Genomic DNA, 26,414 nt, shown 5'->3' on the forward strand with positions numbered 1-26,414 from the left:
AATGATGGCCCCGGTGCAATTAAACCGGTATGAATATATCTGCTTAAAAAAGCATGGAGGGAAGCAGAGGCACTGGGTATGAGGGAGAATGATGTGTGATAAAAGTAATCAAGCATGTCCTTTTAATCAACGGAGAGCAAAACCTCCAGGAAGCACGCAATCACACTCTTTTATACTTTTAGTCAAGAACTGCTAAGAAAAATAAAAATATAAAAAATAAGGAAGACATTGATATAATGTCTTGTAAAAACTTACTCAAAGTATTGTATTCCTGCAGAATAATTCAAGTCCGTTCTTTAAGTTCTGTAGAGGTCAAAACTACTCCAGAAATAATATGAGATCAATGTTATTGTGAGACCAATGTGTTTCATTAAGTGTTGGTAAAACACGTTCGACTTGACCTCTTCAGACTATTTACCCTCTTCATGTAGCTTGGAAGAAGGTGATGTTATTATGCTCACATTTTTTTATTACGGTGTTGTAGGGCTGCACAATTATGATGTGTACTTCAAAATAAAAGTCAGTTCGGAAATGTTCAGTTTTTGTTAGCAGTAACCTAATACAGCATTTTGTGTGGGAATAAAAGTATCCAGGCTGCAGATGCTGGGTGTGTGTGTGCAGCGACAGGACAGCTGCCCAAAAGTGAATCCATAACATTTTGATGACCCGCGGTGGCTGGCTGTGAAAGTATGTTTACTCAAGTACTGTGCTTAAGTGGTTGGTGTAAATCAAACTGAACAGTTTTCACCCAAGGGTGGACACACAATTTGAGTACAGGCTTGACTTGACTGGAAGTCAAAATTTGATCTAAACTATTTCCATTTCATGCTACTTTCTACTACATTTCAGAGGGAAATATTGCATATTTTACCCATCTACATTCATTTGACAGATTTAGTTGCTAGTTAGATTAGGACATGATCTTATAAAACACAATGCAGTGTTAACTGTTGCCAACCTTTTTGTCTTGTTAGCAGTTCCACTGTAGACATTTCCCTTCTAAAGCTCTTACATGGTTTATCAAAAACTCTTAGAGGCCCAAAGAGGTAGAATTATTATTATATCCATAGACTGTATAATTCTCCGTAGTCTCCGTGACGTCGCCCATAGGTTTCTGAAGAGCCGTTCTAAAGCTCAGAGTGTATTCTGCTCTTGCCATCCTCATCTTGGCAGTCCTGACTCTGCTGGCTCCCTGCTCATCCAAAAACAGGAAAAGATATGGACTGTGGGTGGAGCTGAGGTGGGCTGAATGAAGCCTGGTTACTGGAAACAACCACCTGTGACAGCACCCACCTGTCACTTAAAGCAGCCATGCTCTTAATCGTGCATAACTTTAAGCCTTGATTTCATTTGAACAGGTGAGTTATGTAAACATCCACCTCCTGTCGAGTTGTCACAACAAGGAAATTATATATAGAGAGCAAAACCGTTTTTTGTACCAGGCAGAAAACGTGTTTATTTCTGCTGTAAAGTTGGACATTGTAATATGGGGCCTTATGGAGACTGACTCACTTCTGTAGTCAGCCTCAAGTGGAACTGGAGCTGCAGTTTTTGGCAAAGGAGGTTTGCTGCTTGATTATTTCACAAACAGAGGAGTCCAAAGGCCTGAACCCTAGTTTGGAAACCACCTTTGATACTTGATAGGAACTTGTGTATTTTCATCGAAATAGGATTTTAAATGCAGGACTGTTATTTGTAATTTTCACAGTTTTCTATTGGCACTTGTGTGTAAGTAATGGTTCACCTTTTCCACGGCTGCAAATAACCCTCAAAATTTCCTCAAGTCTGCCTCTGGTTTGTTCATTTGCACAATTCTAGCTTAGCTACCAGCCCGCTAATTCATCTTGTTTCATTTGCTCATAATTACCCCAACACCACTACCAAATAGAGGATGCGAAAATAAGAGTTTTAAAGAAGAAAAAACAAATCTGATATCTCCAAAGCTCATATTCATCTTCTTAGTCATTTCGAAGAGAGGGAAATGATTTTGATATTTTGTTTAATCTCCAAGATATTTATTTCAAATGTATATTTGCAGAGCTCATTAAAATTCGCTTTGATTTGTCTGAAAAACCGGAGTTTAGGATCTTAATCCTCTCATTATGTGTCAGCAAGTTATCCAAACTTTGGAGTGCGACTTGACATTTTGCATTTGTTTGCACATTTATTTTACTGACTTTTTAAAACCCTCAATTTTGCAGAGAGAAGGACAGGGAAACATGTAATGAGGCTACAGTGTTTACACAGCGACTTACACAGAAACTCTGAGTTATTTGTCTATCTGTATGTCTACTCTGGTTGCTCAACAGCCTCCCTATCTTTCTATTTGGCACTTGTATCTGTCTATTGCACAGAGCTCTGCAAGGAAGGGCATGCAATACAAGCTTTCACATCGCTGAGTCCCTCTTTACCCTCTCTATACTTTCCTTGTACTCCCCTGCTGTGTATCTGTGTGTATCTGCATGTGTTTGTGTGTATGCAGAACAGACTGCACTCCCCCTCAGTCCTCTCGGTGGCCTCTCCGACCGTCTGCTCCTCTCTGTATTGTATTGTTTCTACCTTCTGTGGAGGTAGAAGAAAAAAAAAACACCGGACCTGGCACCAGATTCTTTCTGTGACTCAGGGCTCAGATTCGCAGTCAGACATGATGATGAAAATGGAGCCAACTCCTCTGTCTTTCTCCATGTGTGTATATGTTTATGTGGAAACCCTCAGGTTACATCTGCCAGGGAGTTTATGCAGCCAACTTGCCGAGCAGCACGTACTGTAGCCCACACACACACACACACACAGAGCATCTCAGAGGAGCCTGATAACACACACACATTTGTCTTTCAGAGTTTATATGTCATGCAAATACACAGTCCCTGCCTCTGCTTTGGAGGAGTTTGTGTTTTGAGGGCATTAACGTCTTCCGTTGCTTTCTTTCTCTCCATTTCTGCATTTTGTGTGTTTTTTTCTGCCTGAGTGACTCTGGAAATAGTCAATGGGAGGTAGAGGACTACAGGGAGGGTTGGCACTAAAGCTCACCCCGTGACACTTTGCTTGACAGCCCAGAGATTGGAAAGAGGGTGGGATGTGGGGGAGGGGGACAGATTAGGTGTGAGTTTTTTGCACGTGTGTGTGTGTGTGTGTTTGTTGATGATAGCGTGAGCATGCCTGCACTTTTGTACAAGCACTCCAGTGCAAGCACACGTGTTTATGAATTTCAAAATGTTGGCCGCGTGCCACACAAGATAAATGTATCATTATGCTTCAGAAGATGCAGAATTAGTCACAGCAGAAGCCTTGCGGGGAGTTCCTGTGAAGCCTGACATGGCCTGGTAGGAGTCACCCCAGACAGGGAGAAAGCTGCAGGGAGAAGGTTAATATTTGTCACCAAGAGAGGAGGAGGAGACAAGAGGAGGCAGTCTGGGTCACAAAGGGTTTGATGGATAATTAGACCGTACAGTAAGCGTGGGGGAATTGTGAAATTGGGGGAATATACCTCACAGCAAGGGGGATGTGTAACATAGGGGGAATATAATATACCCAACTAAAAGTTATTACCCAGCATTAACCTGATATCCACATTCACAGTCCTTCATCTTACGTTAACGTTTGCTTAGCCTACAGTGCATAATTCTGCAGATGGGTGCTGGTCATTAAGTAAGATTGCATTATCTTAATTAGTGCAATTGTCCATTCGTCCATCTGTCACATTATTGTTTATTTTTTATTCATTTCTGAAAGCCATAATACATTTCATCATTGATTTTATGTTCATGGGCTACTTCTTATTTTGTTTTAGTGTATTTTTGTTCTGAATTACTATTTTTTTGTTGTTGTTGTTGACCAAATGAACAATGGTGACCTGAGATGGGGAATGAGTGAGAAAAAAATAAAAGGGGATCAAATTTAGGCGAGACAACTTACTTGGACTGATGAGAGTGAAAACAGAAGAGGAGGAGAGGATAAGAAAAGAGTCAGGGAGAAAGCAAACGAAAGTGAGAGAGAGAACGACGAGAAAAGACAAGGTTGCACGGAGAGGAGAAATAGAGCACAATAGGAAAGCAACACGAGGGAGATGAGAGGAAGAGTACAGGGAGGGAAGGAGGGGGCAGGTGAGAGTTAGAGGGATTTTGGGGGGAGAAGATCTCATGCGAGAGAATGTCAGCGTGGAGACATCATTTCCAAACCCTGCGTGATGTCCGCCTGGCAGACCTGCTGTGCCTAGACAGGCAACATAAATGTGCACACACACAAGCAATAGACACAGATGCAGACAACTTCAGAGTGTGTTGGCATGCCTTGTGTGTACATCTGTGTGTGTAACTATCTTTATTTGCGCGTGTGTGTGTATCTTTGCATATTTGAGAGTGTGTGTATTTCCTGTGAGGGGAAAGGCAGCTGCACTGCAGTGAAACACAGACCAGTGATCAAACACAGTAGAAAAAGATGGAGGAAACCAGTCCTCCCTCATTCAATTTACATTATACAGTACATAGCCTCAGATCTGTTCTTTGAAGAGGCCACCCCCAAAGCACATAGTTAAATGTGTGTGTGTGCCCTGATCAGAAGCCCCCCCCCCCTCAATTTCCATTTGCGGTGCCTCTGTTGCCATGGTTATCATTTTTGGGCTTGATCTGGGCAGTGTCAGCCTTAGCATCTTTCTCTCTTCCTAAATGATAACGTATCAGTGTTTAAGAGCAGCCAGCACTCTTTTCATTTTATTTTCTCCATTTGTCTCTGTGCGTCAACCAAGGTCTTGTTAAAAGGATGCATTTCTCCACATCCCGCAACAAAACAATAAAGACAGCGAGCAGTTTTGTCAGACCAGGCGCTTGCACAAAAACAAACCCACACTTGCTGCCGTTGTCCTTGAGATGTTTTATTCATATCAGAAGATAAGAATGATTCAACTTCTTCCTGCTTGTTCCAAATTGTTTCACGTTTACTCTTTTCTGTTCCATTTTCTTTTTCATTCAGTGTGTGAGCATTTCAACAGGAAATTTATTTCATTTCTGGTTTTCCTTTAGATGATAAAAAGTACAGTACTGTGCATATAAATACCTCTTATTTTTGTTTTTGGGGTCAAGTCAGTAACACTCATGGTTTCATATAATTTCTTAGGAGAAAGTTCATATCTAACTGTAAATTCATGGGAAGGCCCCTGGAAAGCAGTGGTGGTAACTAAAGTGTTCGTACATTTACTTTAGTACTTAAGTACAATTCTGAGGTATTTCCATTTTATTCTACTATATACTTCACTCCATCACAGTTCAGAGGGAAATATAGTACTACTAATAGTATTACTTTACTGGATTTATTTGACGACTGTAGATACAAGTTACTTACTTATATGTTCAGATTATACATACAAAATATTTTCTTGTCAAATTAAATATGATGTATGTATTAACCTTAGCAACAGTATATAAGGTAGTTAAAATCAGCTCCACCTTCCTCAATTCTTCCTCTGTGTTAATGCATCAATAATAATGAGCCATGGGTGCCCTGGTAATAAGGCTGAGTCCTTAACGCATCAGCCCGGGTTCGATTCCAGCCCGCGGCCCTTTGCTGCATGTTGTCCCCTCCTTTCCTGTCTCTCTTTAGCTGTCAGTGTCCAATAAAGGCAAACATATTATAAAATAACTGAAAAATAATAATTGATGTGATTGTGCAAAAGGATCCTACAAGATACTACAAGTATATTTTTCAGATAATACTTCTGTACTTTGATAAAGTTGAATGAAGAAGTTTTTAGTACTATTTGTATAGTGTGGTATTACTATTTTTACTTAAGTAAAGGAGGACTACTTCTTCTTTCATGGCTGGAGGGGCCTATATGTAATTTGATACTAATTGTAACAAAAATGGAGGCAGTTATACACTTTGTTTCCATTTTCTCTGTACTATGCTACACTAAATTATATAGTTCTTTCCAGAAAGATTTTCTGGAAAGTTATTAGAAAATGATGGACCTGTAAAACCATTACCATTAAGTTGTATTAAAACTCTTCTCCTGTTCTGCCCTTATTCTTGAAACCACATCTATCTTTTAAAACCAATTCTTAGAATTACAAAAAGCAGTTTGACCGGTGCCCACGGCAGTCCAGTTGTTTGTGTTGTATCAGCTGTCTTTTCTTAACACAGTCGTCAACTAACAGCACCAACCCCTGCCAGACAGCTCATCTGTCATGATTTATGACCTACACGCATTTCTGCACAAACACACGCAAATACACAAACATGTAATCAGCTGACACGCAGGCAGCCCGAGTGGAGCGGCGACGTCAGGAGGGGATGCACTCGATCAGTCCCGGTAGCTCTTGACTGGCGGGCTGACGGGTTTGATGTGAGTAAATTGAAGACAAAGGGGCCTTTAAAAAAAACCCATTGCAGGCACCTCGGAAAAGAAAGTGAGAGAGAAAGAATAAGAAAAAGAGGGACAGAACAAGGAATGATGTTCGCAATTGTGCTCCTATTACAGTGAAAATGCCCATTACCGCCCACCCTGTGTCTGTGTGCAGCTCTGTGCCAGCCACATAAAGGCTCTCTGACTGTGTTTAATAATTCTGGAGCAAAGCGAAGACAGATGGGCCAACGGTGATGATCACGTAGATGCCACTGTGAACCAGCAGAAAGAAAATAAGAAAATCTGAGCTCTATCTGCAAGCCGTTGGAAGTGACTTCCAGGAGGAAGTGTCCTCTCACATCTTGCTCTTCTCAACAGTCATACACACATAGGATGAGGTCAATAAAAGAGCGCCGTTAACATTTATTAAAATCCCACCGTACTGATTTGGACTCTGCTTTCCAAGGGCTTCCAATAGAGGAATTTCACTGAGCACATGTGCTCTTTTTCAGCACTTTCCCTGCTTTGTATTGACATTGAGCTTCAGTATTTCCTCTCATTTTTATCACCCAGCAGCCAGGTGAGCCTTGTTTAGAAAAGGGTGGCAAAGAGCAATATGAAACACAGATAGATATCCAAACAAAAGACAGTCTCTTGGGGGTTAAGCTTGTGATAACATTTCCATCTAAATGCAGATTTGATATAGCAATGGCATTGCATACCCTCTCTAGTTTACATTCATTACCGCGGATGAGGAGAGTAATGGTTTTATTTTTTGTTTTTTTTTACCTGGTCTACTTCACGATGTAATTTAGGCTTTTCAAGAGGGGATCTGCAATTGATTTTATTTAATTTAGTTGTGCAAATTGCAGCACCAGCCGGGAAACAAAGATAAACATTTGTCCAAATAAAGTGGACAGAAAGAGTGAAAGGAGAGAGAAGAGCGTGTGAATAAGATTGTGATTGTAAAGCTTGGTTGGCTTCATTTGTGGCACTGTCTTGCTATTGGCAACATAAGTAGCATAATGTTACCCAAATGGTGCTTATCCAGGTGGAACCTGGCAAGAAACTGGCAAGCAGATTAAACATTATCGATGCCTCTTAGCTAAAGAATAAATTTGCCTTCTTTTGTTTTCAGCAAGCTCTTGGCAAGGTGGTAGAGAATCTGCAGTTTGATTGTCTTCACTTAAGTCTATGTGTGTGTGTGTGTGTGTGTGTGTGTGTTTGCGTTTGAATAGGAGGGGCACAGGCGTGAGTGTGTGGTAAACAAAGATGAGTGCCACATTCTCGAGGGAGATAAAGCAAAGAGAGTGACAGCAGGGAGTGGAATCTGATAGACTCTTATGAAAGGTGTTCTTTGAGTGAGTTTGTGTGTGTGTGTGTGTGTGTGAGAGAGAGAGAGAGAGCGTGAATGTGTCACTATATTGGTCTTAACACACCTCCTGCTGAATCACAAAAGTTCATCTCTACTTTTTCCATCATATCCTCTTGACTCCCTTTCCACATCACATCACTCCAATTTCCCCGTTACACACACCTCCATCTTTTTCCATTTTTTGTTTATGTATTTTCCCTCACTCGCCTCCTTCCTACAATCCTGCACTGTGTTCTGTTAGAGTCAGTTGTGCTTGTTCATCTTTTCCGTAGCGACTGCTTTTGCCTATGTCGGTGTGAGAGAAAAGTATATTGCTGCTGCTTTCAAGTAAAACAAATTCAAAAGTGAATCAATTTTCCTCTACAACTTCTCCTATCGCAGAGCACATTGCTGTACTGCTGACCCCAAACTGTTTTGAGAGAGCCAGTTTGTCAGGGGAGTCAACAATGTTGTGTAACCTTCAGTCTCTAAAGGAATGCCTTGGATAATGAAATAAAGAATTAGAATCCTGTGGGATCACTGTGTGAAAAAATATTATTACAACAAATAATGTTTATATTAGTAGATAACAGTTGATTAGTTAACAGATACTTTGTGATGAGCTCAAAGCAATAGTTTCACATTTTGGAAAGTATGCTTATTTGCTTTCTTGCCAAGAGTTAGATGTGAACATTGATGCCACTCTCACGACTATGGGCAAATATGAAGCTACAGGCAGTTAGCTTAGCTTAGCACAAAGACTGGAAACATGGCGAAACAGCTATTCTCGCTCTGTCAACAAAATATAGATATAAAACATCAGGGAGTGAGCTTTGCTAGTACTGTAGGTGTATATGTTACCTTTATACAGAGCCAGGCTAGCTCATTCACCCTGTTTCAATTTTTTATGCTAAGGTAAGCCCACCGGCAGCTGAATGTAACCTTTAATTTAATGGGCAGATATAACAGTGTCAATCTTCCCATTCAACTCTGCTGCTTGATTGCGAGACAACACAAGCAGTGATCTTGATCAGGGCAGTCGTTGTTGGCCACTACACTGCTTTGCTTGTTTATTCCCCACCTGCCATCTCATCTCCTCTTATCCCTCAGCCTTTGAAAGCCTCATGCATTTTGTTTCACAGGTCATCTCACTCGCCGGGCTGAACTCCTTTCGAGTGCGAAACGAGAGGCCATTTCAGAGCACAAATCCTGTTTGATGCTGCCATGCAGAGCAACACAGATCAGTTGGTGAGGGAGTTAGACGAGTAGCGCTTGTCTAAGACGATGTCACTGGGAGAAGTGGAGAAGTGGGTATTTATGTGTGTTCATGTAACTGCGGGGTGGGGAAAATGTGGTAGGAGGGCTGATGTTAAGCTATCAGGGAAGAGACACTCAGCCTCTTAGCTTGAGCAACTGCAACAGCATCAGTGGCTGCAGGAATGAGAGGAATAGCAATGGACACGCTATCTGCAACGAGTCTGCTATTTCTGTGTGCTGCTCAAGGCACATACACCATCCAGTAAGGAAATGATCAAATGGTGCTTCAAAGACTTGCTGTGTGTGTTGGGTGTGATGGTACTGATAGCTAGGTATGTTATCGATGTAGGTCACACCGGAAAGTTTGTGATCCTGGTAGAGTATAGTTGCAAAATAGATTCAGTAGTCAATGATAGTTGGTGTCTGTGTAGGAATGTCGCATCATGTTGTGTCTTTATATATAGCTCAATATGACAATGATATTATATTACAAGAAAGTATGACTTAAACGCAGGTTCATTTTTATATTAACATTTTGTGAGAAGATAATTTAATCAATACGGCGAGGCATGGAGCTCAACTCATCAAACACGCCGATGCTGCCGAGATCTTCACAATTCCCCAATAATGACAGTGCGATAGTCACACCTATATACTGTTCAAAGGCCATAACGTATTCTGAAATTTCAAAGACGAAGTGTAACACTTACATCTAGAATGCATCCAAATAAGATGGTGACAGTGCTCAGTAGTCTTCGCTGAGGAATGTATAGAATATTTTATTTTAATTCACTATATAGATGGAAATATATAATCTGACAATCCTGATAATAACTTATCATGGACGCACTAAGAGATCGACCTTATTATAACAGATTGATTGTTGTAAGTCTCTAGATAGAAGATAAAACAAACTATTATTACACCCATATACAAATCCTTGTAGGCTTGTTATCAAAAGATGGAATATGAGTGACAACTTGATAAGAGATAGCATGATGCAAGATAAAAATAGACTCAAGAAAAACTCTTTCCATACTGAAGGGCAACCTGAGCAGGAAGTCAGATGAGACCAAAAATCGTACAATCACTAGACATTATGTGTTATGGAAAGAGGGACGAGAATACAAGAGCAAAATATCGCAGTTTTATGTGGCTATTCACGGGGATCAAGGTGGTTGCGCGCCAGATGTAGAATAAATGAGCAAGAAGAAGAGAGGAGAGAGAGAAGAAGAGTAGAGAAGGGTGTGAAGGTCGCGCGGTCGCTGTTCGTGGTGTGCTGTTCATGCTGGTATATAAACATATACTCTGACCTGGTCGTCCATACGCCCTGACCTCTCTGCCATCACTCGAGAGGGAAGAGACAGAGCGAGGTCGCTACCAGGGTCCTTTTCCTTGTGTGGCCGCATGATCATATGCTGTGTAAGCACTTGTCTAACCATGCTTACATTTTCCGCAGACGATGATCCAAACAGGAGTATCGTATGGTCATATGAGCCATCGTACTCACAGAGTTACCATCTCGCTCATGATGAACTCGATTCGACTTGCGCTATACCTGCACAGCTGCCAACGTGAATGCAATATGCATCCTCTCATGCGTTTCTGCCAGTCTGCGAACCACACTCGCATGGGCTGCTGTTTGTTTCAGCAAAGCGCCCACGCACTATGGGGTTGAGTGCTTCTTGTATCTGGTATCTGTTGTGGTGAGGGGGGAGGTGGGAAGAGGATCGTAGAATGTCATTGATGTGTACGCTCGTGTATTGTCGTCGTATACTCTGAGCTTCCCAAGTCTACTGGTCTTTGCAACAGCGTTTGAGATAAAATCTAAGAAAGAGAATAAGCAAGGAGAGGAGAGAATTGAACCCGTAGAGAGAGAGAAGACATTACTGTCCGCCTCTCAGCCAGAGAGACAGGTTCGGAGAGCTGCTCTTTCTTACATCATCTTGGCTCTTGACCACGCGCGTCTTGCGCGTCGCGCTCGCGTACGCTCCTCTCTCCTTTTCGTGATCTTGATCCAAGGCTCATTTTCTATTTTCTCTGTTGTTAAACGCCGCATCTCTACTGAATCATCGACGCGATTTCAGAGATCAGACGTTCTCACTACCACTCGGGTTCCCACCATCTTGGCTTTCCCACGCTCCGAGTGGTCTAGCATTGGGCGTCAAGAGTTTCGGACATCTATAGGCGAGACAACTGCGCTCACACACAAACAACGACTCAGGGAACCGTCTCTCGCTGAAGAGGGCGCCTCTCTAGACCAAATAATCTTGTCTTTCTAGATATCCGACTCTGTCCCTCTTCGATCGCATAAAAAAGACTTTCATCAGACACCAGGTGTATGCATTTATTGCACTGGGATCAAAGGGTAAGTGCTATTTTGCAATACAGCCATGAACTGCAATACGAACGCGAATCATTGGCAAAGGTCATCATGGAACAAAAAATCCTGGTCGCGCGACTACATTTAAGCAAGATAACAAATGGTACAGGGCTGCTATCGGTCGAGACATTGCTTATAGATTGCTCGGGCTACAATATTACCCGTAAACAGAATATTCAGTGAAAGATCCACCTAATATCAGAGTCTATACGATTCGCACAATACGAATTAGAACCGTCTGCTGATGGTACTCGCGATAGAGAGCCCAAATCATAGATAATATATCATAGACATTCCTATATGAGGATTTCTATAAGCTCTGAGGGCATGTATTCTTAGCTGATGTTGTTGTGAGATAGAAGTTATACTGGAGCTGTGATGACGCACAGACTCAAGTGTCATTAGTCTTACAATCTGACCTTGCCTATAGCTAGAAGACCCGTGGCTGCTAGTGTTAACCAGCGTGGTGACAAGTTTATGATACGAGCATGGCATGAACTACGCAGAGACTTGCAGTAAGCGCATCGCGACGTTAGCTTTGGACCTGCTTGCGTCGAGGCGCTATAATTAATCACTGTGTAGAATGAGACATCCTATTTTTTTGTATGCGCGTGACGATATAGACAGCGCAGATGTTGTCCTGAGGTTACAGAGTCCGCACTGCAGTAAGTGGGAACGCGTTGACATACGATGACCGCGCGAGAGTCTTGAAAAATGAGGAGAACGACAGCTGTTCATATCCGGCTGTGAGACACCAGGTGAAGTCAGCTGCCTCCTTCTCTAACATTCTCACACCGCTACCTAGAGAGACCATGCGATAGGATAATGGCACAACAAGAAGTCCCAGATAAATAAGAGCAATCAGGCAACGAGATAGATAAACTGGGCACCTAGGCTAGACCTGCCTCATTCCTTACTTGGTGCTCGTATGTGTACTAGTATTGACATGATAGTACCCATTCCCGACATTTTATGGCGGCATCCTTCCCCTACACCTCGCTCGCCTCATGCAACCATTTTGTGGTGATCATTCACGTCAGCTACCATCCTCTTGCTCTATGGATCAGAGCTGCAACATAAGACGTTGAGGTTCAAGCAAGCATTAGCAACAGACGGGTAATAATACGCATGGGCCCGTACTGAGGTACTCTTCCACGTTTTCGACTGTCAGTGTACATCATTCCAGTTTTACATCGGAAGCAGTGAAAGTGAAAGAAAATGCCAGTGAACCATGCAGGCCCTTTTGCAGAACAAAACGGCTGGTACCCAAGCTCTTCTGAAAAGCAGGCAAACTTAATATTTACCGACCACTATAATTCTTCTTCATAATTATACCTCTTTCGTCTCTGTCATCAGTTTTGTTTTGATGAAAGTAACCTCAATTTTATCTCTGTGGTGGTGGTGCTTAAAGCTGCAAAGAGGTGGTTGATATTGATCCCATAATGCATATCCAGGTTTGATGTATGGCTTATGAAAGGACTTTTGATATCTTCCCTCCACAGTCGAGTCCTGCCTCCCACTGTTCAGGTAGAACCGTAATGGCCTGTTGGATCAATGACCAATAATCAGGGAGACACAAAGAGCTTCTGTTCTTTCCCTTTTACTCCACAACCAGGACAATCTGATGGAACAAAAGAACCTGGAAAGGCAGCATGTTTTCTTCTACAAGAAGCAATTAACTAACCTTTTTTCCAACGTAATGAGAAATAACGTCCAGTGGCTTCATTTACAAGACGGCATTGATTGTCCTCTCTTCTCCTCTTCTCTTGTCAGGCTTAACCAACGGAGACACTGTGGTGAATATGAGGAAGGTGACCCATCAGACCATAAGTGAGGAGCTGTCCAAAACCGTTCTCCTCCCCTGCCTCTTCACCCTCCGCCCCAGTTCATCCCATGAGCCCCCCAGAATCAAGTGGACCAAGGTTTGGGGCCAGAGAGGCTCTGACGGCCTGCAGAAGGAACAGTCGGTCCTGGTGGCCAAAGACAATGTGGTCAAGGTACAATAAAGGCTGAGATGGACTGCTGTGAAATGTTTGGTGTCACATTTTTGCAAGAATACAATAAGCTCAGACGTGTTTAATTTGTTTCCCCTTTCTCATTTCTTTATCCCCCCATAGGTGAAGAAGGCCTTCCAGGGTCGTGTAACCCTGCCTGGTTACAATGAGAACCGCTACAACGCCAGTCTTGCTCTGTCAGGGCTACGTTCCAGCGACTCTGGTCTGTACCGCTGTGAGGTCGTCGTGGGCATCAATGACGAGCAGGACACAGTTCCCCTGGAGGTCACAGGTGAATAAAATTCTTCTAATTAAGGCAGCAATTTTGAATTTAAGTCTCAGTGGGAAATTTCACGCTAGAGCAAACCTAGCTGTATGCTAGAAGCAGTAAACATTCATTTATCAATCATCATTATTTGGACAAATACGAGCATGATTTGTGACATTACAAATAGTTTGGAAGTCGACCTGGTCCAGTATGCAGCTTATTCAAGTGTGATGTAGAAACTTGAATCCACCAGTGCACATACACTGAGAATGGACTTTACAGTAAAGTAGGAGACATCTTGTGTCCAGCAGGAAAACTTTTAAACCAAATTATCATATAGATTCAGATTTTTAATGAGGTAGCCAGAGTAGATGCCTTTTTAAAGATTTTGATGTACAAATTTAATGTAGACGCACTTTATTGTTCCAAGCAGGCTATTTGTATATGTCTTAATACATGTCTGGAGGGGCTCTTTAATTTTCTGCGTAATGTAATAAACACTTTGGTCCACATATTGAGGAGACAAGCTATTAGTAGTCAGGTAGCTAGCTGCTACAGGCTAGTCTGCTTGCTTCCTGGGAGTTGTTCTTGAGAATTATTTAGTATTTTGTAACTAAATGATTAAGAAAACCCAACAATTAGCCGGTTGCCAGTTAATAAAGCTCTACATTTGCTGTGCTAAAAACCACTTGTGATTTGCAACCATTTGCAGAAGCTAAAACTTTACTCAAAGGACCTGTCTTGAAAGGCAGGAGCTGAGGGACAATGGCTAGTATGGGTTCTAAGTTAATGAAAGTTTCATTTACTTTCTATCATTAATTATCAAGATAGCACCCATAGTGGGATTTGTTCTAATCTGATAGCTATGTATTGCAGTATGTCACACAGAAATAATTAACACTGGACAGTCACACCACTAAAGCATTATTGGAATAGAGAGAGAAAGAATGAGCAAGCAATTGATGATTATTTCTGTGATTCAGTATCATCTCGTAGCAATTTTAATATTACCATCAATTGATGAGTAGTGATGTACAAAGTAATTAACACCATTTATGTCATCCTAGACGTTATGCATGTCTTTTTTCACCTATACAAAGTATTGTTTCAGCGAATCAACACTCCAGTCTTTGGTTGTGTACAGCTCCCCCATTTCTCTCAAGGGTTGCCACTATGAATAATAATGACTCTGTTTTCCATGTAATACAGCCATTACACCCTGAGCTGTTTACTGTCCGTGTAGAAAGTACGATGATAGGGAAAAGGTGAGAGAACTAGAACACATTAAACATCATTGACCTGGGCCACTCAGGTGCTGTTCATGCACTGAAACCCTAATGAAACCAATAAGGTAGGAACCCAGCAGCGTATGCTCTTGTCAAATAGTGTTACACCGACAGCTTTGTATGGCTCTCGGTGGCTTAACTAAATGGGCAAACCATTTATTGCATTAGCTGTATCCAGGACATGCGTATTTGTAGAATTATGAGACTACCTGGAGGTAGCTCACTGTAGTAGAACCATAATTACTGTGTCAGAGTATTTTAGCTGCAGAGCTTTCATCAGATTCTTTCCAGGTCACTCACTATTTTTAATAATAAGCTATTATCATAATGACCACAGGGAATCACACAATGCATTAGCCAGTATACACTATGCTGCAGCTTCCACAAATCCTTGCTAGTGTTGCTAACATCAGCTCTAAAAGCCCAGTAGCCTTATTCTTTTACCCAGACACACCATGCTACAATGGCTACATCGTGTGTCATTAAGAGTAACACATATAGCCTCCACTCCACTGCCTGCTTATAGCTCAGATGTGAATATGTGCAAGTGTGTATATGTACATGGGAACATTTCCGTGTGTGTGTGTCTGTACATGCCACTATGTCTTTATACAGTTCGACAAGGGTGCTATCTGGTTTTCTCAAGCAAGCGGAGTACCTCATCTTTCTCCATAAAAGCAGTATAACATTTAGTAAGCAAGGCCGCTGTCGCAATGCTTGGGAGACCCTGCGTCCTCCCCCTCTTGGCCAATCGATTAACACGCTATGAAAACCACTCCTTCAGAGAGAAACCAATTACGTAGCTGGCGAGGAGTAGCCATCTCCAGGGCTTAGTCTTAATTGGCAGTCACGCTACATGGCAGACCACAGCCGTCCTCACACTAATTCTACTGAGTGCTTAACGTATTAATTAGCAGGTATTGATACTGTTCAGCTATATCAATATCATATTAATCCACATTGCTCTTCTCATAGGCCCATTTGTGTGTGTCCAAATGTCTTTTCACTCTAGCCATCTCTTTCTTAATTTCTCCCCTGCTGCCTCTGTCTTAGTCACTTCTTGTTTTGTCTCTATTTTGTTTTGTGTCAGGACATATTGACTGGTCAATTGGCTGTGTCTCAGCAATTAGAACACTGCGCAATTGATTGTGTGTGTCAGCCATTGTCTTTGGTGAGATATGACTGTCCACCATTAACTGGTCCGAGGACAATAGGTAGTATATCGGCACTGGGCATTGTGAAAAGCATATTGTTGTTTCCACAACTTCTGCATAAGGTAGTTTCATCAAGGTGCTTCACAGTTGCAAAGTTAAACTGTTTCTATACCATTATTATTACCGTAATATTTATACTTTTGTACACAAAAAGTGAGGAGAATTAAAATTTCAGTTTGACTTCAAACAAAGTAAATGTTGTTCTGTACAGTATACGTTGTAATGCAGTGTAGTGTGCTAAACAGTGCTGCCAAGGGACACCAACTGCTACAATGAGGGCATCATACATAAAGTATGTGGTCTACCCACAACTGGTGCCTTCCTGTTCCTCCCCCTGGAGACGGTGTAGGGATCTGTGAGGAAGCAGAGGGTAAAAATAGAGGCATGAGGTATTGGGCATTCAACCCTCATGTGAAATAGGACTGGGTTTCCCGTAGTGAGAGGAAACCCATTTGTCTCTCTAGTGTATGTGTTAGCCAGCGAGCTAGCATCTCTGTTTGGACAAGATCCCACAGCCTCAAAGGAGAATGGATGGAAACTGAGAAATTATGAGAAGAAATGGAGCAAAAAAGGGACAATTTCTGCTCCACATATTTGTGAAGAGGAGAATAAGACTAATATGACAGAATGGCTTGATGGACTGCTGGGATTATGGGAACTGTGTGTGTATGTGTGTGTGTGTGTGTGTGTGTGTCAGACACACACACACACACGGCCCTGCTTGCTTTCTTCGCCCATAGCCTGGAGTGCTAATGCTCATATTGCCACGCAGGCCTCCATCTCGCAGGAATCTCTGTCACTCTTGCAGACAAAGCCAGGGAAGATAAAGGAGCCGTGTTAGTAGCCAGACGCCCACTGGCTTTCATGTCGCTGGATGCTCCTCAGGGGTGCAGCACTGTGTGACTGGCAGGCAGAGGTGGGAGGTGAGGGAACGTTAGATGGACACTTCTGAGGCAATTCCTTTCCCATTTAAGTGGAATATATGCTCTTCTCACAGCTAAGGGAATTGTGTCTCACTTTATTCCCAGTAGATTTTTAGCTTTTTACTTCTTCCAATTGTTATAACCTGATTTTTTGTATTCCTGTCTATTCCTGTGGTTCAATACATGCATCTCTTTGTCTGCTTTCGTTTTCTTTCCATCATGATTGCACCAGCAGGCGTCGTGCAGCAGACATTGTGTGTGTACTGCTAAAGAAGTAAAATAAACAACACACTGTATCCAAGGGTCAACATCTCTTTTCTCTAGTGATAAGCCGACCGACTGCTTGATGCAAATGAGGCTCACGTATGCAGGTAGCTGAACCTGAATGCGGTACAGATGGAACAATGTCAGTACATGATGAGGATGTCTAGAGGGCTTTGTGTTTATGTATCTGTGAGCGTGTACATGCTCCTGTTTTAATGGTTCAAGGTTGCAGGTCATAAATTGATGCCATTAGTTTCTGGAGTATTTGCTATCACATGCTGTATCTCTTTGCTCCAGGCGTGGTATTTCACTACCGGGCTCCGCACGACCGTTATGCCCTGTCCTTCGCTGATGCCAAGAGGGTGTGTGTAGAGAACTCAGCGGCCATTGCAACGCCAGGTCAGCTGCAGGCCACCTTCGCCGATGGGTATGACAACTGTGATGCTGGCTGGCTGTCTGACCAGACAGTACGGTAAGGTTTAAACTTTGCATACTTACAGTATCAGGTTCTAAGGCTGTAGTTTGTTTCTGCTGGAATAACTCAAGAGGACACACTCTACTGTCACTATGGTTACTAGTGTGATACAGAGAAGTGTCTTTGATACTGGAAGTGTGTTTATAGCCAAGTATTGAATGTATACAGAAGAAAATAAATAAGAAAAGAAACAGTGAAGAAGACTAATTAGCCTTTTGGTTAGAGTTGGCATGTCAACAAATAAAACACAGCCACCCATTATGGGAGTTCTGAAAATGAGCTCCTCTTTGAATGATGAAAGCACTTCCTGTAAAAGATGCAGCACCAGCCACTGGACAAAGCCTCAGACATGTGTCTGTCCTGTAGCCATCCTCTGGTATTTAAGTAGAAATTAGGTGGCCTGTACCATATTAAAATGCTTTGGGATTATTTCTTTGATTTAATGAGAGCTGAGAAGCCAACAAAATGTTACCTCATCCATAGCTCCTGATTGTCACATACATTGTAGCTGCATTTGAATATCCTGTGCTAGACAGTAATTACCAGTCTTGGAGTTAAAGTAACAAGGTCTGCTGACAGCTCTTGTTTGTTGGACCAGGTTGCTATTTTAAAATCTCTATCAGGCAGTTTTTTCAGCCTAACATTTTTGATAATTTGCCACATGATCAAACGCAAACTAAAAATATGTCTAAAAAAGTTGATGAACTATGTAGAAGTATGAAGTATGGCAGCATGAAAGTCATTTTTTATCTTTTTGGTGTTTTTATAAACACAAAACTGTGCAACATAATTGGACCTAATTGCTTGTTTGCACACTGGAAAGGCAGTTAACTACAACTGCCCCCTCGGAGCTGTCTGTCAGGCTGCTGCGTGTGCTTCAGCTTGCCACCTTCCATAAAGTCTCTCTTAATTTTACCAGTCAGAGCTCGTCTCTCGACAGTGTTCTCCATATCTACATTTTAATTTCAAATCACTGTTGCTCCAGTAGACAAGCAGATTGACTGTTGTCTTCCTGACAGTTTTTCACAACCTTCCTGCGGTGCAGCTTCCTTCTTTCTCTCCTTCCATCCTGCACTCCTGTTGTTTTCACTCGGGAGCTATCTAATTGGTCCAGATCCAGTAGGCTCCGACTGCACATCAGCCAGGAGGAAAATGTCCAATTAAAACAGACATCAGCCGTCGCTTCATCAGCCACCAAGCAGAAATAAAGAGGCTGAGGCAGAGGACACTACAAGACTTAGTTCTCTTGTTATACTTTGATGAAAACAGTTTGCTATTTAAGAAAAGGGCTGCAGGTTTGTGGTTATATGCAGGCATATGTGTCTTCTTCATTGGTGTTTGTGTGTATGTCTTTTCCAAGTACTTCATAAATCCCTGTATACCCAGCGTAATCTTTTAATCAGCCTCTTTGCCTGTGCCCTGGTGCTGCTGGAATCAATGTTCTTGTGGAATAATTGCTCAGTTGGAGCCTGAATATAGATCGCCGTTTTCTCAGCCCCAAAGGCATGCCAAGTCACTGAAGGAATTCCTGATTCTTTTAACCTCTCCTTGACTTCCTATTTCTACACCCTCTTTCTCTAAAGCTGTAACATTACTGGAATTCTTGTATTGCCAGAGCATTAAATACATTTCAAAACAACTTTAAGTAAAATGGTTGCGTAAATATTCTGTGAAACTCACACTGAGGGCAGAATAATTAAAATAAGCAAGATATTGTATCTATTGAATTGCTTTCCAATTGTTATCCTGAGGTTGTTTTGACGTGCAATGCAACGTGAGTTATTGTAAACCTTGCTTTGGCATTCCAGCTAGTTTCAGCAGGGATATTTATGTGTTTATTTTTCCTTATTCTTTGGGTAATATATTTGGGTAATCTCTGGAAGGAGGATATACTTAAACTCATTGTATTCGGGGCAGGAGATGATAAAAGTGTAGTGCAGTTTTCATCTTATTCTGTATGCATGTGAACGCAGACTCATCCCCAGGGAGCCAAGTTTGTCTGTGGCTGCCGTTTTCATGGCCAGGCTATATTAATCTCCCTATCTCACTCCCTCTGTCTCTGTCCCTGTCTCTTGGTTTTCTTTGCAGGTATCCCATCCAGTCGCCCCGGCCTGGTTGCTATGGAGATCGCGAGGACTCACCTGGAGTCCGTAACTACGGCAATAGGTCCCCTGATGAGCTGTTTGATGTCTACTGCTTTGCTAAGCAGCTTCAAGGTAGGAGTCAGGAGCCTTGACCATAAATTTGGATTTAGTCATGCATGGGTCCACTAAGCCGTGGGTGTGCAGCGCAAGAACGCTGTGACCAGGACTTAATACTCTGTTAGCACAGAAAGGAAGAGGGTAGTAGGAGAGGGAGGGGAGGAGAGCTTGTGGAAGTGAGAGGGAGAAAGAGTGACAATACCTCCTTCAACCAGGCTGTTTTATGAGCAATAGTTTGTATACAGAGAGTTCAGCCAAAAACAAAAGAGCAAACGTTAGCATGTCCAGCTTATTAGCTTCCTACCTACAGTTGTAACCTAACTGAGCGTTACTTTGGGGTAGCATGTCATATTACATTAAGATCAACGTGTCTTGAGGTGAGGATGCAGACTTTTTACCTGGTGCACGCAGCTTTAAGTGCAGTCTTTTAGCATGTATGTGATCATACAGTATGTAGATGTATGTATGTATATTTAAGGCCATTTTACCAAGCTCTCCTTTTAAAAAGAGTCAGCTGGAAGGATAACCAAGTCAGCTGGAGACAGACCAGCTCCACCAACTCTTAGAGTTAACGTTGGTTGAGTAGCAAGCCACAGCTGATCAAATCAGCCAGCAACAAATGACATATCAGCCATCAAAATCGAGGGATGTCAGCAAGAAAGGAGAGGCCTGCTGTTGCTTACGTCTCTGTAAAATATAAAACCTACTTCCCAAGAATTTTGAGTGGTAAATCTACCACCGCTGTCCTTGTAAATTGCATATGCACTGTGCTAGAGGGGAAAGCTTGACAGGCATAGCAACAGTAACTAAGGTGGTGGGGCTTAGCGAACAGTTGATGTGCTACTGGGCACAGCAATATGAAAGGGAGATCCATCAAAGCTCCACTAAATCTAAACAGTTTTGAAGCTTAATGGGAGTTTATGGATTTACACCTACTTCCAGTTAAGGGAGATGGAGATCTATATTTAATTTAATCAATGTGCACATAACTGGAGGTTATGTGACTGAAGTGTCTGGTTGCCTATATACGTTCCCTATATATGTATACTCCTTAGATGTTTAGATTCTTACATAGGCAGTCAAGTCCACTCATCACCCCCCCCACTCCCTGCTGTGCTGAGCTTTCCTAAACGGCAAAAACACTGCACATATTCTACATTCACATTACAATCATGTCGATATTATTTATTTTCAAGTTGACAGACTTGAAATACCATTAGTTGTTTGTAGTAGTTTTTTGCATATGTTTGCACAGCAGGTTTTTAAATACCAATCAGAAACACTACAGGGTTTGGTTTATCTGGGCCACTTGTTATGAGGTGGTACGACTACAACTGTTATTAAGCATAATACTAGTAGTATTTACCAGAGCTATTAGTAGACAATATGAACGAGACTGAGGTCCTGAGCAGAGAATCTCACATGACCACCTGTAGACTGTATTTATTTGTGACTTTACAGTAGAATTTAGTGAAATTAACAACCTGATTGAAACAATCAAGAGATAATTATCTTCTAATCAAACTACAAACTGTTTTCTCTCTTATTTTGTGGAGAAAAAATAACTAGAAGCTTCATCAATAAACTCTGTTGTTCAATACACAGCCATGTACCGTAGAAGACCTTTCAGTATGGTTTGGTTTACAGTCATTACATTCATACATACATTAAATGTATTTGATTTAATTTTTTTCCGCTCTGTCATACTTACAGACATTACACACATTACATACATAAATCAGTGTTAAAAAGCACATTTTCACCATCCTTCCAATAAATATTTCAGTCATCTTCTGGCATTTCTTCTCACACATCATTCCTCACATAATCCCACTCTGCCTCTTTTCTTCGTTCATTTTGTTCGCATCTTCACCCTTTACCCTTCACCTCCCTGTCTCAGTTCAATAAATCAGCTCCAACATTCTTTACTCTCGTGGATCCTCATATCCAACTTATTCATCTGTTCTCCGCTCGTCATTCTCACTGTCCACTCCTCTAGCTCATATTTTTTTCATCACACACTGAACTGCCAGTGGATTTTCTGATCATATAATTTTATTTGTGCTGCACAGACACAGTGGTCCTTTTGAGCTATCTCTGTCTTGCTTGCTAAAACCCAATTTTTGCATCACTGCTGTATTTTATCCATGCCAACTCCACCCCACCTTTCTTCAGCTTCTCCTTTCTTCTTCTCCTTCAGTCGCAGTCTGTGTACTAGTCTCTCTCTTAGATGCCTCTTTGCAACTGCTTTGAATTCAAAGAATTGTCTTTATATAGTCTGTTCTTTGAATCGTTGATGTTTCTTATTATTTTTGTGCAAAAAATAAAGTGCATTCTTATGCATGGCAAGTAAAACTTGTCTTTCATCACACTACTTCAAGTCTCCACCTCTTATTGCTTTGACAAAGTTGACAAAGGAGAAAAAGGGAATGGCTAGAACTTATTGCCTTTTAAGTAAAATACTGACAGGCTCATGCCTGCACACACAACAAAAAACAGACAAAGACTCCTCAAATGTATCTACATCCCTTTGTACAACCCAGAAAAAACTCTTTCAAAAATCTGAAATCCTAAACTAACTTAAGAAATACAATTTTACTCGGAGTGTTAAAAATGCCTACACTTTAACACCCTAAACTGAACTCCATGTCTCCCTCCTCCTCCTCCTCCTCCTCCTCCCAGGTGAAGTGTCCCACTCCGCAGTGCCGGAGAAGTTGAGCCTGGCTACAGCTTCCACCCACTGCCATTCCCTGGGAGCGCAGCTGGCCACCGTTGGTCAACTCTACCTCGCCTGGCAGGCCGGCCTGGACCAGTGTGACCCCGGCTGGCTGGCTGATGGCAGCGTCCGCTACCCTATCAACGTCCCACGCAAAAACTGCGGTGGAGACGAGCCAGGAGTGCGGACAGTGTACAACAACCCCAACCGTACTGGCTTTCCCGACACCACAGCCCTGTTCGACGCCTACTGCTACGGAGGTACTGATAAACGTGATGCACCATCAGGGTGGTAATTGCTATGGTAACAAGGGGGGGTGGGTCTGGGGACTTGCTTTCCGTTCTGGTTATTAATTATTGCGAGATGTTTGTGTCACACATGAAGTAGTTGCAAAGAGATTGTGTGACATTTGTGTCCTCCCCTGGTGAATTTGCGAGCTTGTATGCTGTGTGTAGTGAAGCCTGAGAGAGAGAGCGAGAGAGAGAGAGAGAGAGAGAGAGAGGGGAGAGTGAGGTAGAAAGTGAGAAAGCTAGAAAGACCGAGGGCATGAATAAGACCAACTGGGGTTTGCAGTGACTCTGTGTCTGACCTTGTCTTTTATCATGTGCCAACTGAGACTGGAATAAGTTAGTTTCATCTTCACTTTGGACTGACTTCATACCACATTCTGTTCACTGATATTGTGTATTTCACAATTTACCACACCTATGATTCTGCATCCAGAGCTTATGTTTGTTTTTTTGCCTTCCATTGATTGTAACAGACTGCAGACTGATATTTGACAGCTATATTTCCACAGATAAGGACAAAAAGAATGACATTTTCATTTTTCACAGTGTCAGCTTATGGATGTTTTGTTGAAGCAAAACATCTGCATAACTCAATCATTTTAAGTAAACAAGAACAGCATGAGAGCAGAGCAGCAGTGCATTTGTCAAAATAAAACGGCTGATAGATGAACCTCTTCATTGCAACAGTTGTATGCACATTTACATTAATATTTAAAACAAATAATGTCTTTCACATAGTTTAAAGTAGATACAAATGGTAATATGTTTTGTTTAATGGCATACATTTGGTTGATGTAAATAATGTTCTTGATTCAATCTCATTATTATGACATGAACGCAATATATGCATGTTTATTCATTTAAAAATAATTGGATTTTGTAGTCGGAAAATCCGAGCCATGTTTTTCCCACAGCATGTTCTGAATTCAATCTTGTTTGCAAAGCCATAGCAGGTTTATTGCAATAGGAGGATAGAGGTAAAGTGAGGTTCAGTGCTGTGCTGTGCAGCAGCAGATTAAAGCAGGTCAAATGAAAAAACGGTGCCGTTTCTTTGCCTAAAATGTGGCTGTTGTGTGTTGCAGCCCACCAGCCAGCGGGGGTCCAGGCTGCAGAGGCACAGGCTTTGTATCAGACCGCCAACCCAGCACCTGAGGCCATCTCCTCAGTAACTGAAGCTCAGCATAGTGCCCCTTTTTCCAAGACTTCCACCTGGACTGGCCTGGTTGACTTGGACAATGCAGGAGTCCACTCCATTGCTGGAATCAACAACTCCTCTGAGATTTCTGAAGAGCATGTCGTCATCCATTTGAGGTCAGAGGAAGGCTGGGATGAAAAACAGGATGGACCCAGAACCAGTCAGGAGGAATCTGATGACCCAAAGAGCAGCAACAGCTTTGGCCTTTCTGACCCCGGGAACCTGGAGAGCCATGGGGGTTCTGCTCATGAAGAAGAAGATGGTGGTTATTTTGAATCATCTGACACCCCAACATTATCCTCTATAGATTCTTCCACTCCCCAGCTTCAGACTAGTAATGGTGTGTTGGCTGAGTTTGTTAACACTCTGATGAGGCCCTTCAGGTACTGGACCGGAGGTGAGGAGGTGGAGGGGACAGAAAAGGGACCTTCAGTGCTTAAGGAAAAGGCAGGACAGAACCAAACACAGACAGAAGCATCCAGTAGAAACCTGAGTATACCAAAACCCAGTGGAAACAAGGGCAGCATGGACAACGCCATCATGGAGCACAGGAGTGATAGTTTTTCCTTCAGGGCTCCTGCCAGTGGACGTCAGAGTCCAGAGGAAGGTCTGTCTGAGCGGGAGAAAGAGGTGATGCCACTGATTCGATTAGTGCCTGCAGTCCAACACATAGGGCAAAGTGACACCGTGACACAGCCAGGAGAACGAGCCTCCAGCCCTCCATCCACTGTTAAAGGTATGAGCTTCACCTTTGACCTTTAAAACTAATAACTGAGTGTGAAATTGAAACAGAAATTAGGGTAAATTGAAACAGTTCTATGTCAAACAGAGCGTGGTGTATTTAAATGTTGCTGGTAAATATAGGATCTGTTTATGTCATGCTTTTCAAATAGTCTCTGTCTCTCTATTCCTCTCTCTCTTTTTTTCCCTCGAGTATGCTATAATATATTCCTCCACAGGGCAATTTGAAGTATTGCTGTAGATTTAATTAAACAGTAATTGCAAACAAACAAAAGGGGCATACCACGTACAGTAATGCAACATGTTGCAGTGGAGACTGTTCTGCCTTCATTCTCATATTTATTGACTTTGCTGTGTTTACAGTACAGGCTGTCAGGAAGAGTACAAGCTAAGCTTGAATTTTAATCTACTTTGATGCTATAAAAGGTTTGCTCTGATATGTATTTTTTGTTTAGAACAAAGCAGACCTGCATCACAAATTACAGCTTATTTTTAGGAGTCAAAGATGTGTTAGGCTTAAAAATTGACTGGTATTAGTCATGGAGAATAAATTAAACAGATGAGAAAAACAAAGGAACCTGAGCAGACAAGGATAAAAGTTTAAGAAATCTTTGTTTAGACACAAAAAAAGAAATTATCTGGGGAGTATGAGACGGTCTGCCAAATGCTGGGGTCAATTGCTAGTATGTACTGTGTGTGTGAGTGTGTGTTTGCGTGCGTGCCTTGTCAGGTAAGATCCACAGTGGAGTGAGTTAACCTCAGGAATAAAGCCGAACAACACACCCACAAGGATAGAAAAGGTCACCTGGTCACCATTTTCAGTTCACTTCTTTTTGAAAGCACCATGGCACCAAACTTAAAATCACTTCCTAACTTCCTGTACTTTATAACAGCAGGGGTAAAGGTAGACTAAAAATGACTGGAAGATTTCTGGATCAATAACTACCAGAGCAAGGCCCCTTCAGTAAAGCCTAAACTGAAGCTCAGGAACTGATCATCGGGCAGAAGTAGAGAAATGTACCGGATAGAAGCCGAAAAGAAAGTGTAGCTCAGCCTTAGGTGGAAGAAGGCAGCTTTTCCTTTAATGGCCATCACAAATAACACATCCTTGGCATCAGCTAAAGGGGAGGATACAAAGAAAGACTTAAGACTCCCACAGACAGCCAGAAGAATGATTCAATAAAGGTGATAGGCTTTTCTCACCAAGCAATTGCCGGCTTTATTAATATAAATACTCACCGCTGTGCTACCTGAAATCCGATGCCAACCCCCAAGGTATTAATGAAAATCCAAGCTTTAGTCCGCATGCATTATTCACAGCCGTATCCAATTAACGTGGAGGTTGGGCTACACTGCCGTCTGCTCTCACCTCCATCTATGTCTCTGCCAATTAGGCCCCGGTTCTCTGAAGGTAGGCGGTAATGATCACTACAGCGAGGATAAGGAACACAAGCGGGGGGATGAGTAGAGCGAAACAGAGGGAAGAAAGGGGAAGAAAGGGGAAGAAAGGGGAAGA

The 26,414-nt window shown here is 42.2% G+C and overlaps 1 protein-coding gene across 1 annotated transcript in view; it reads left to right on the forward strand.

The window, feature by feature from the left end:
- The window catches only part of ncanb (neurocan b), a 93,004-nt gene that overhangs the window by 204 nt on the left and 66,386 nt on the right, over positions 1-26,414 (forward strand). Inside the window, exons 2-7 of the mRNA XM_035652735.1 lie at positions 13,105-13,328; positions 13,449-13,617; positions 17,578-17,752; positions 19,844-19,971; positions 22,639-22,932; positions 24,045-24,893. Coding sequence (XP_035508628.1) covers positions 13,105-13,328; positions 13,449-13,617; positions 17,578-17,752; positions 19,844-19,971; positions 22,639-22,932; positions 24,045-24,893 — 1,839 coding nt within the window. The remainder of the gene's footprint in view (positions 1-13,104; positions 13,329-13,448; positions 13,618-17,577; positions 17,753-19,843; positions 19,972-22,638; positions 22,933-24,044; positions 24,894-26,414) is intronic.

Source organism: Morone saxatilis, unplaced genomic scaffold, assembly GCF_004916995.1.
Source record: "Morone saxatilis isolate NCDOM2014 unplaced genomic scaffold, NCSU_SB_2.0 Contig12, whole genome shotgun sequence".
Taxonomy (NCBI): Eukaryota; Metazoa; Chordata; class Actinopteri; family Moronidae; genus Morone; species Morone saxatilis.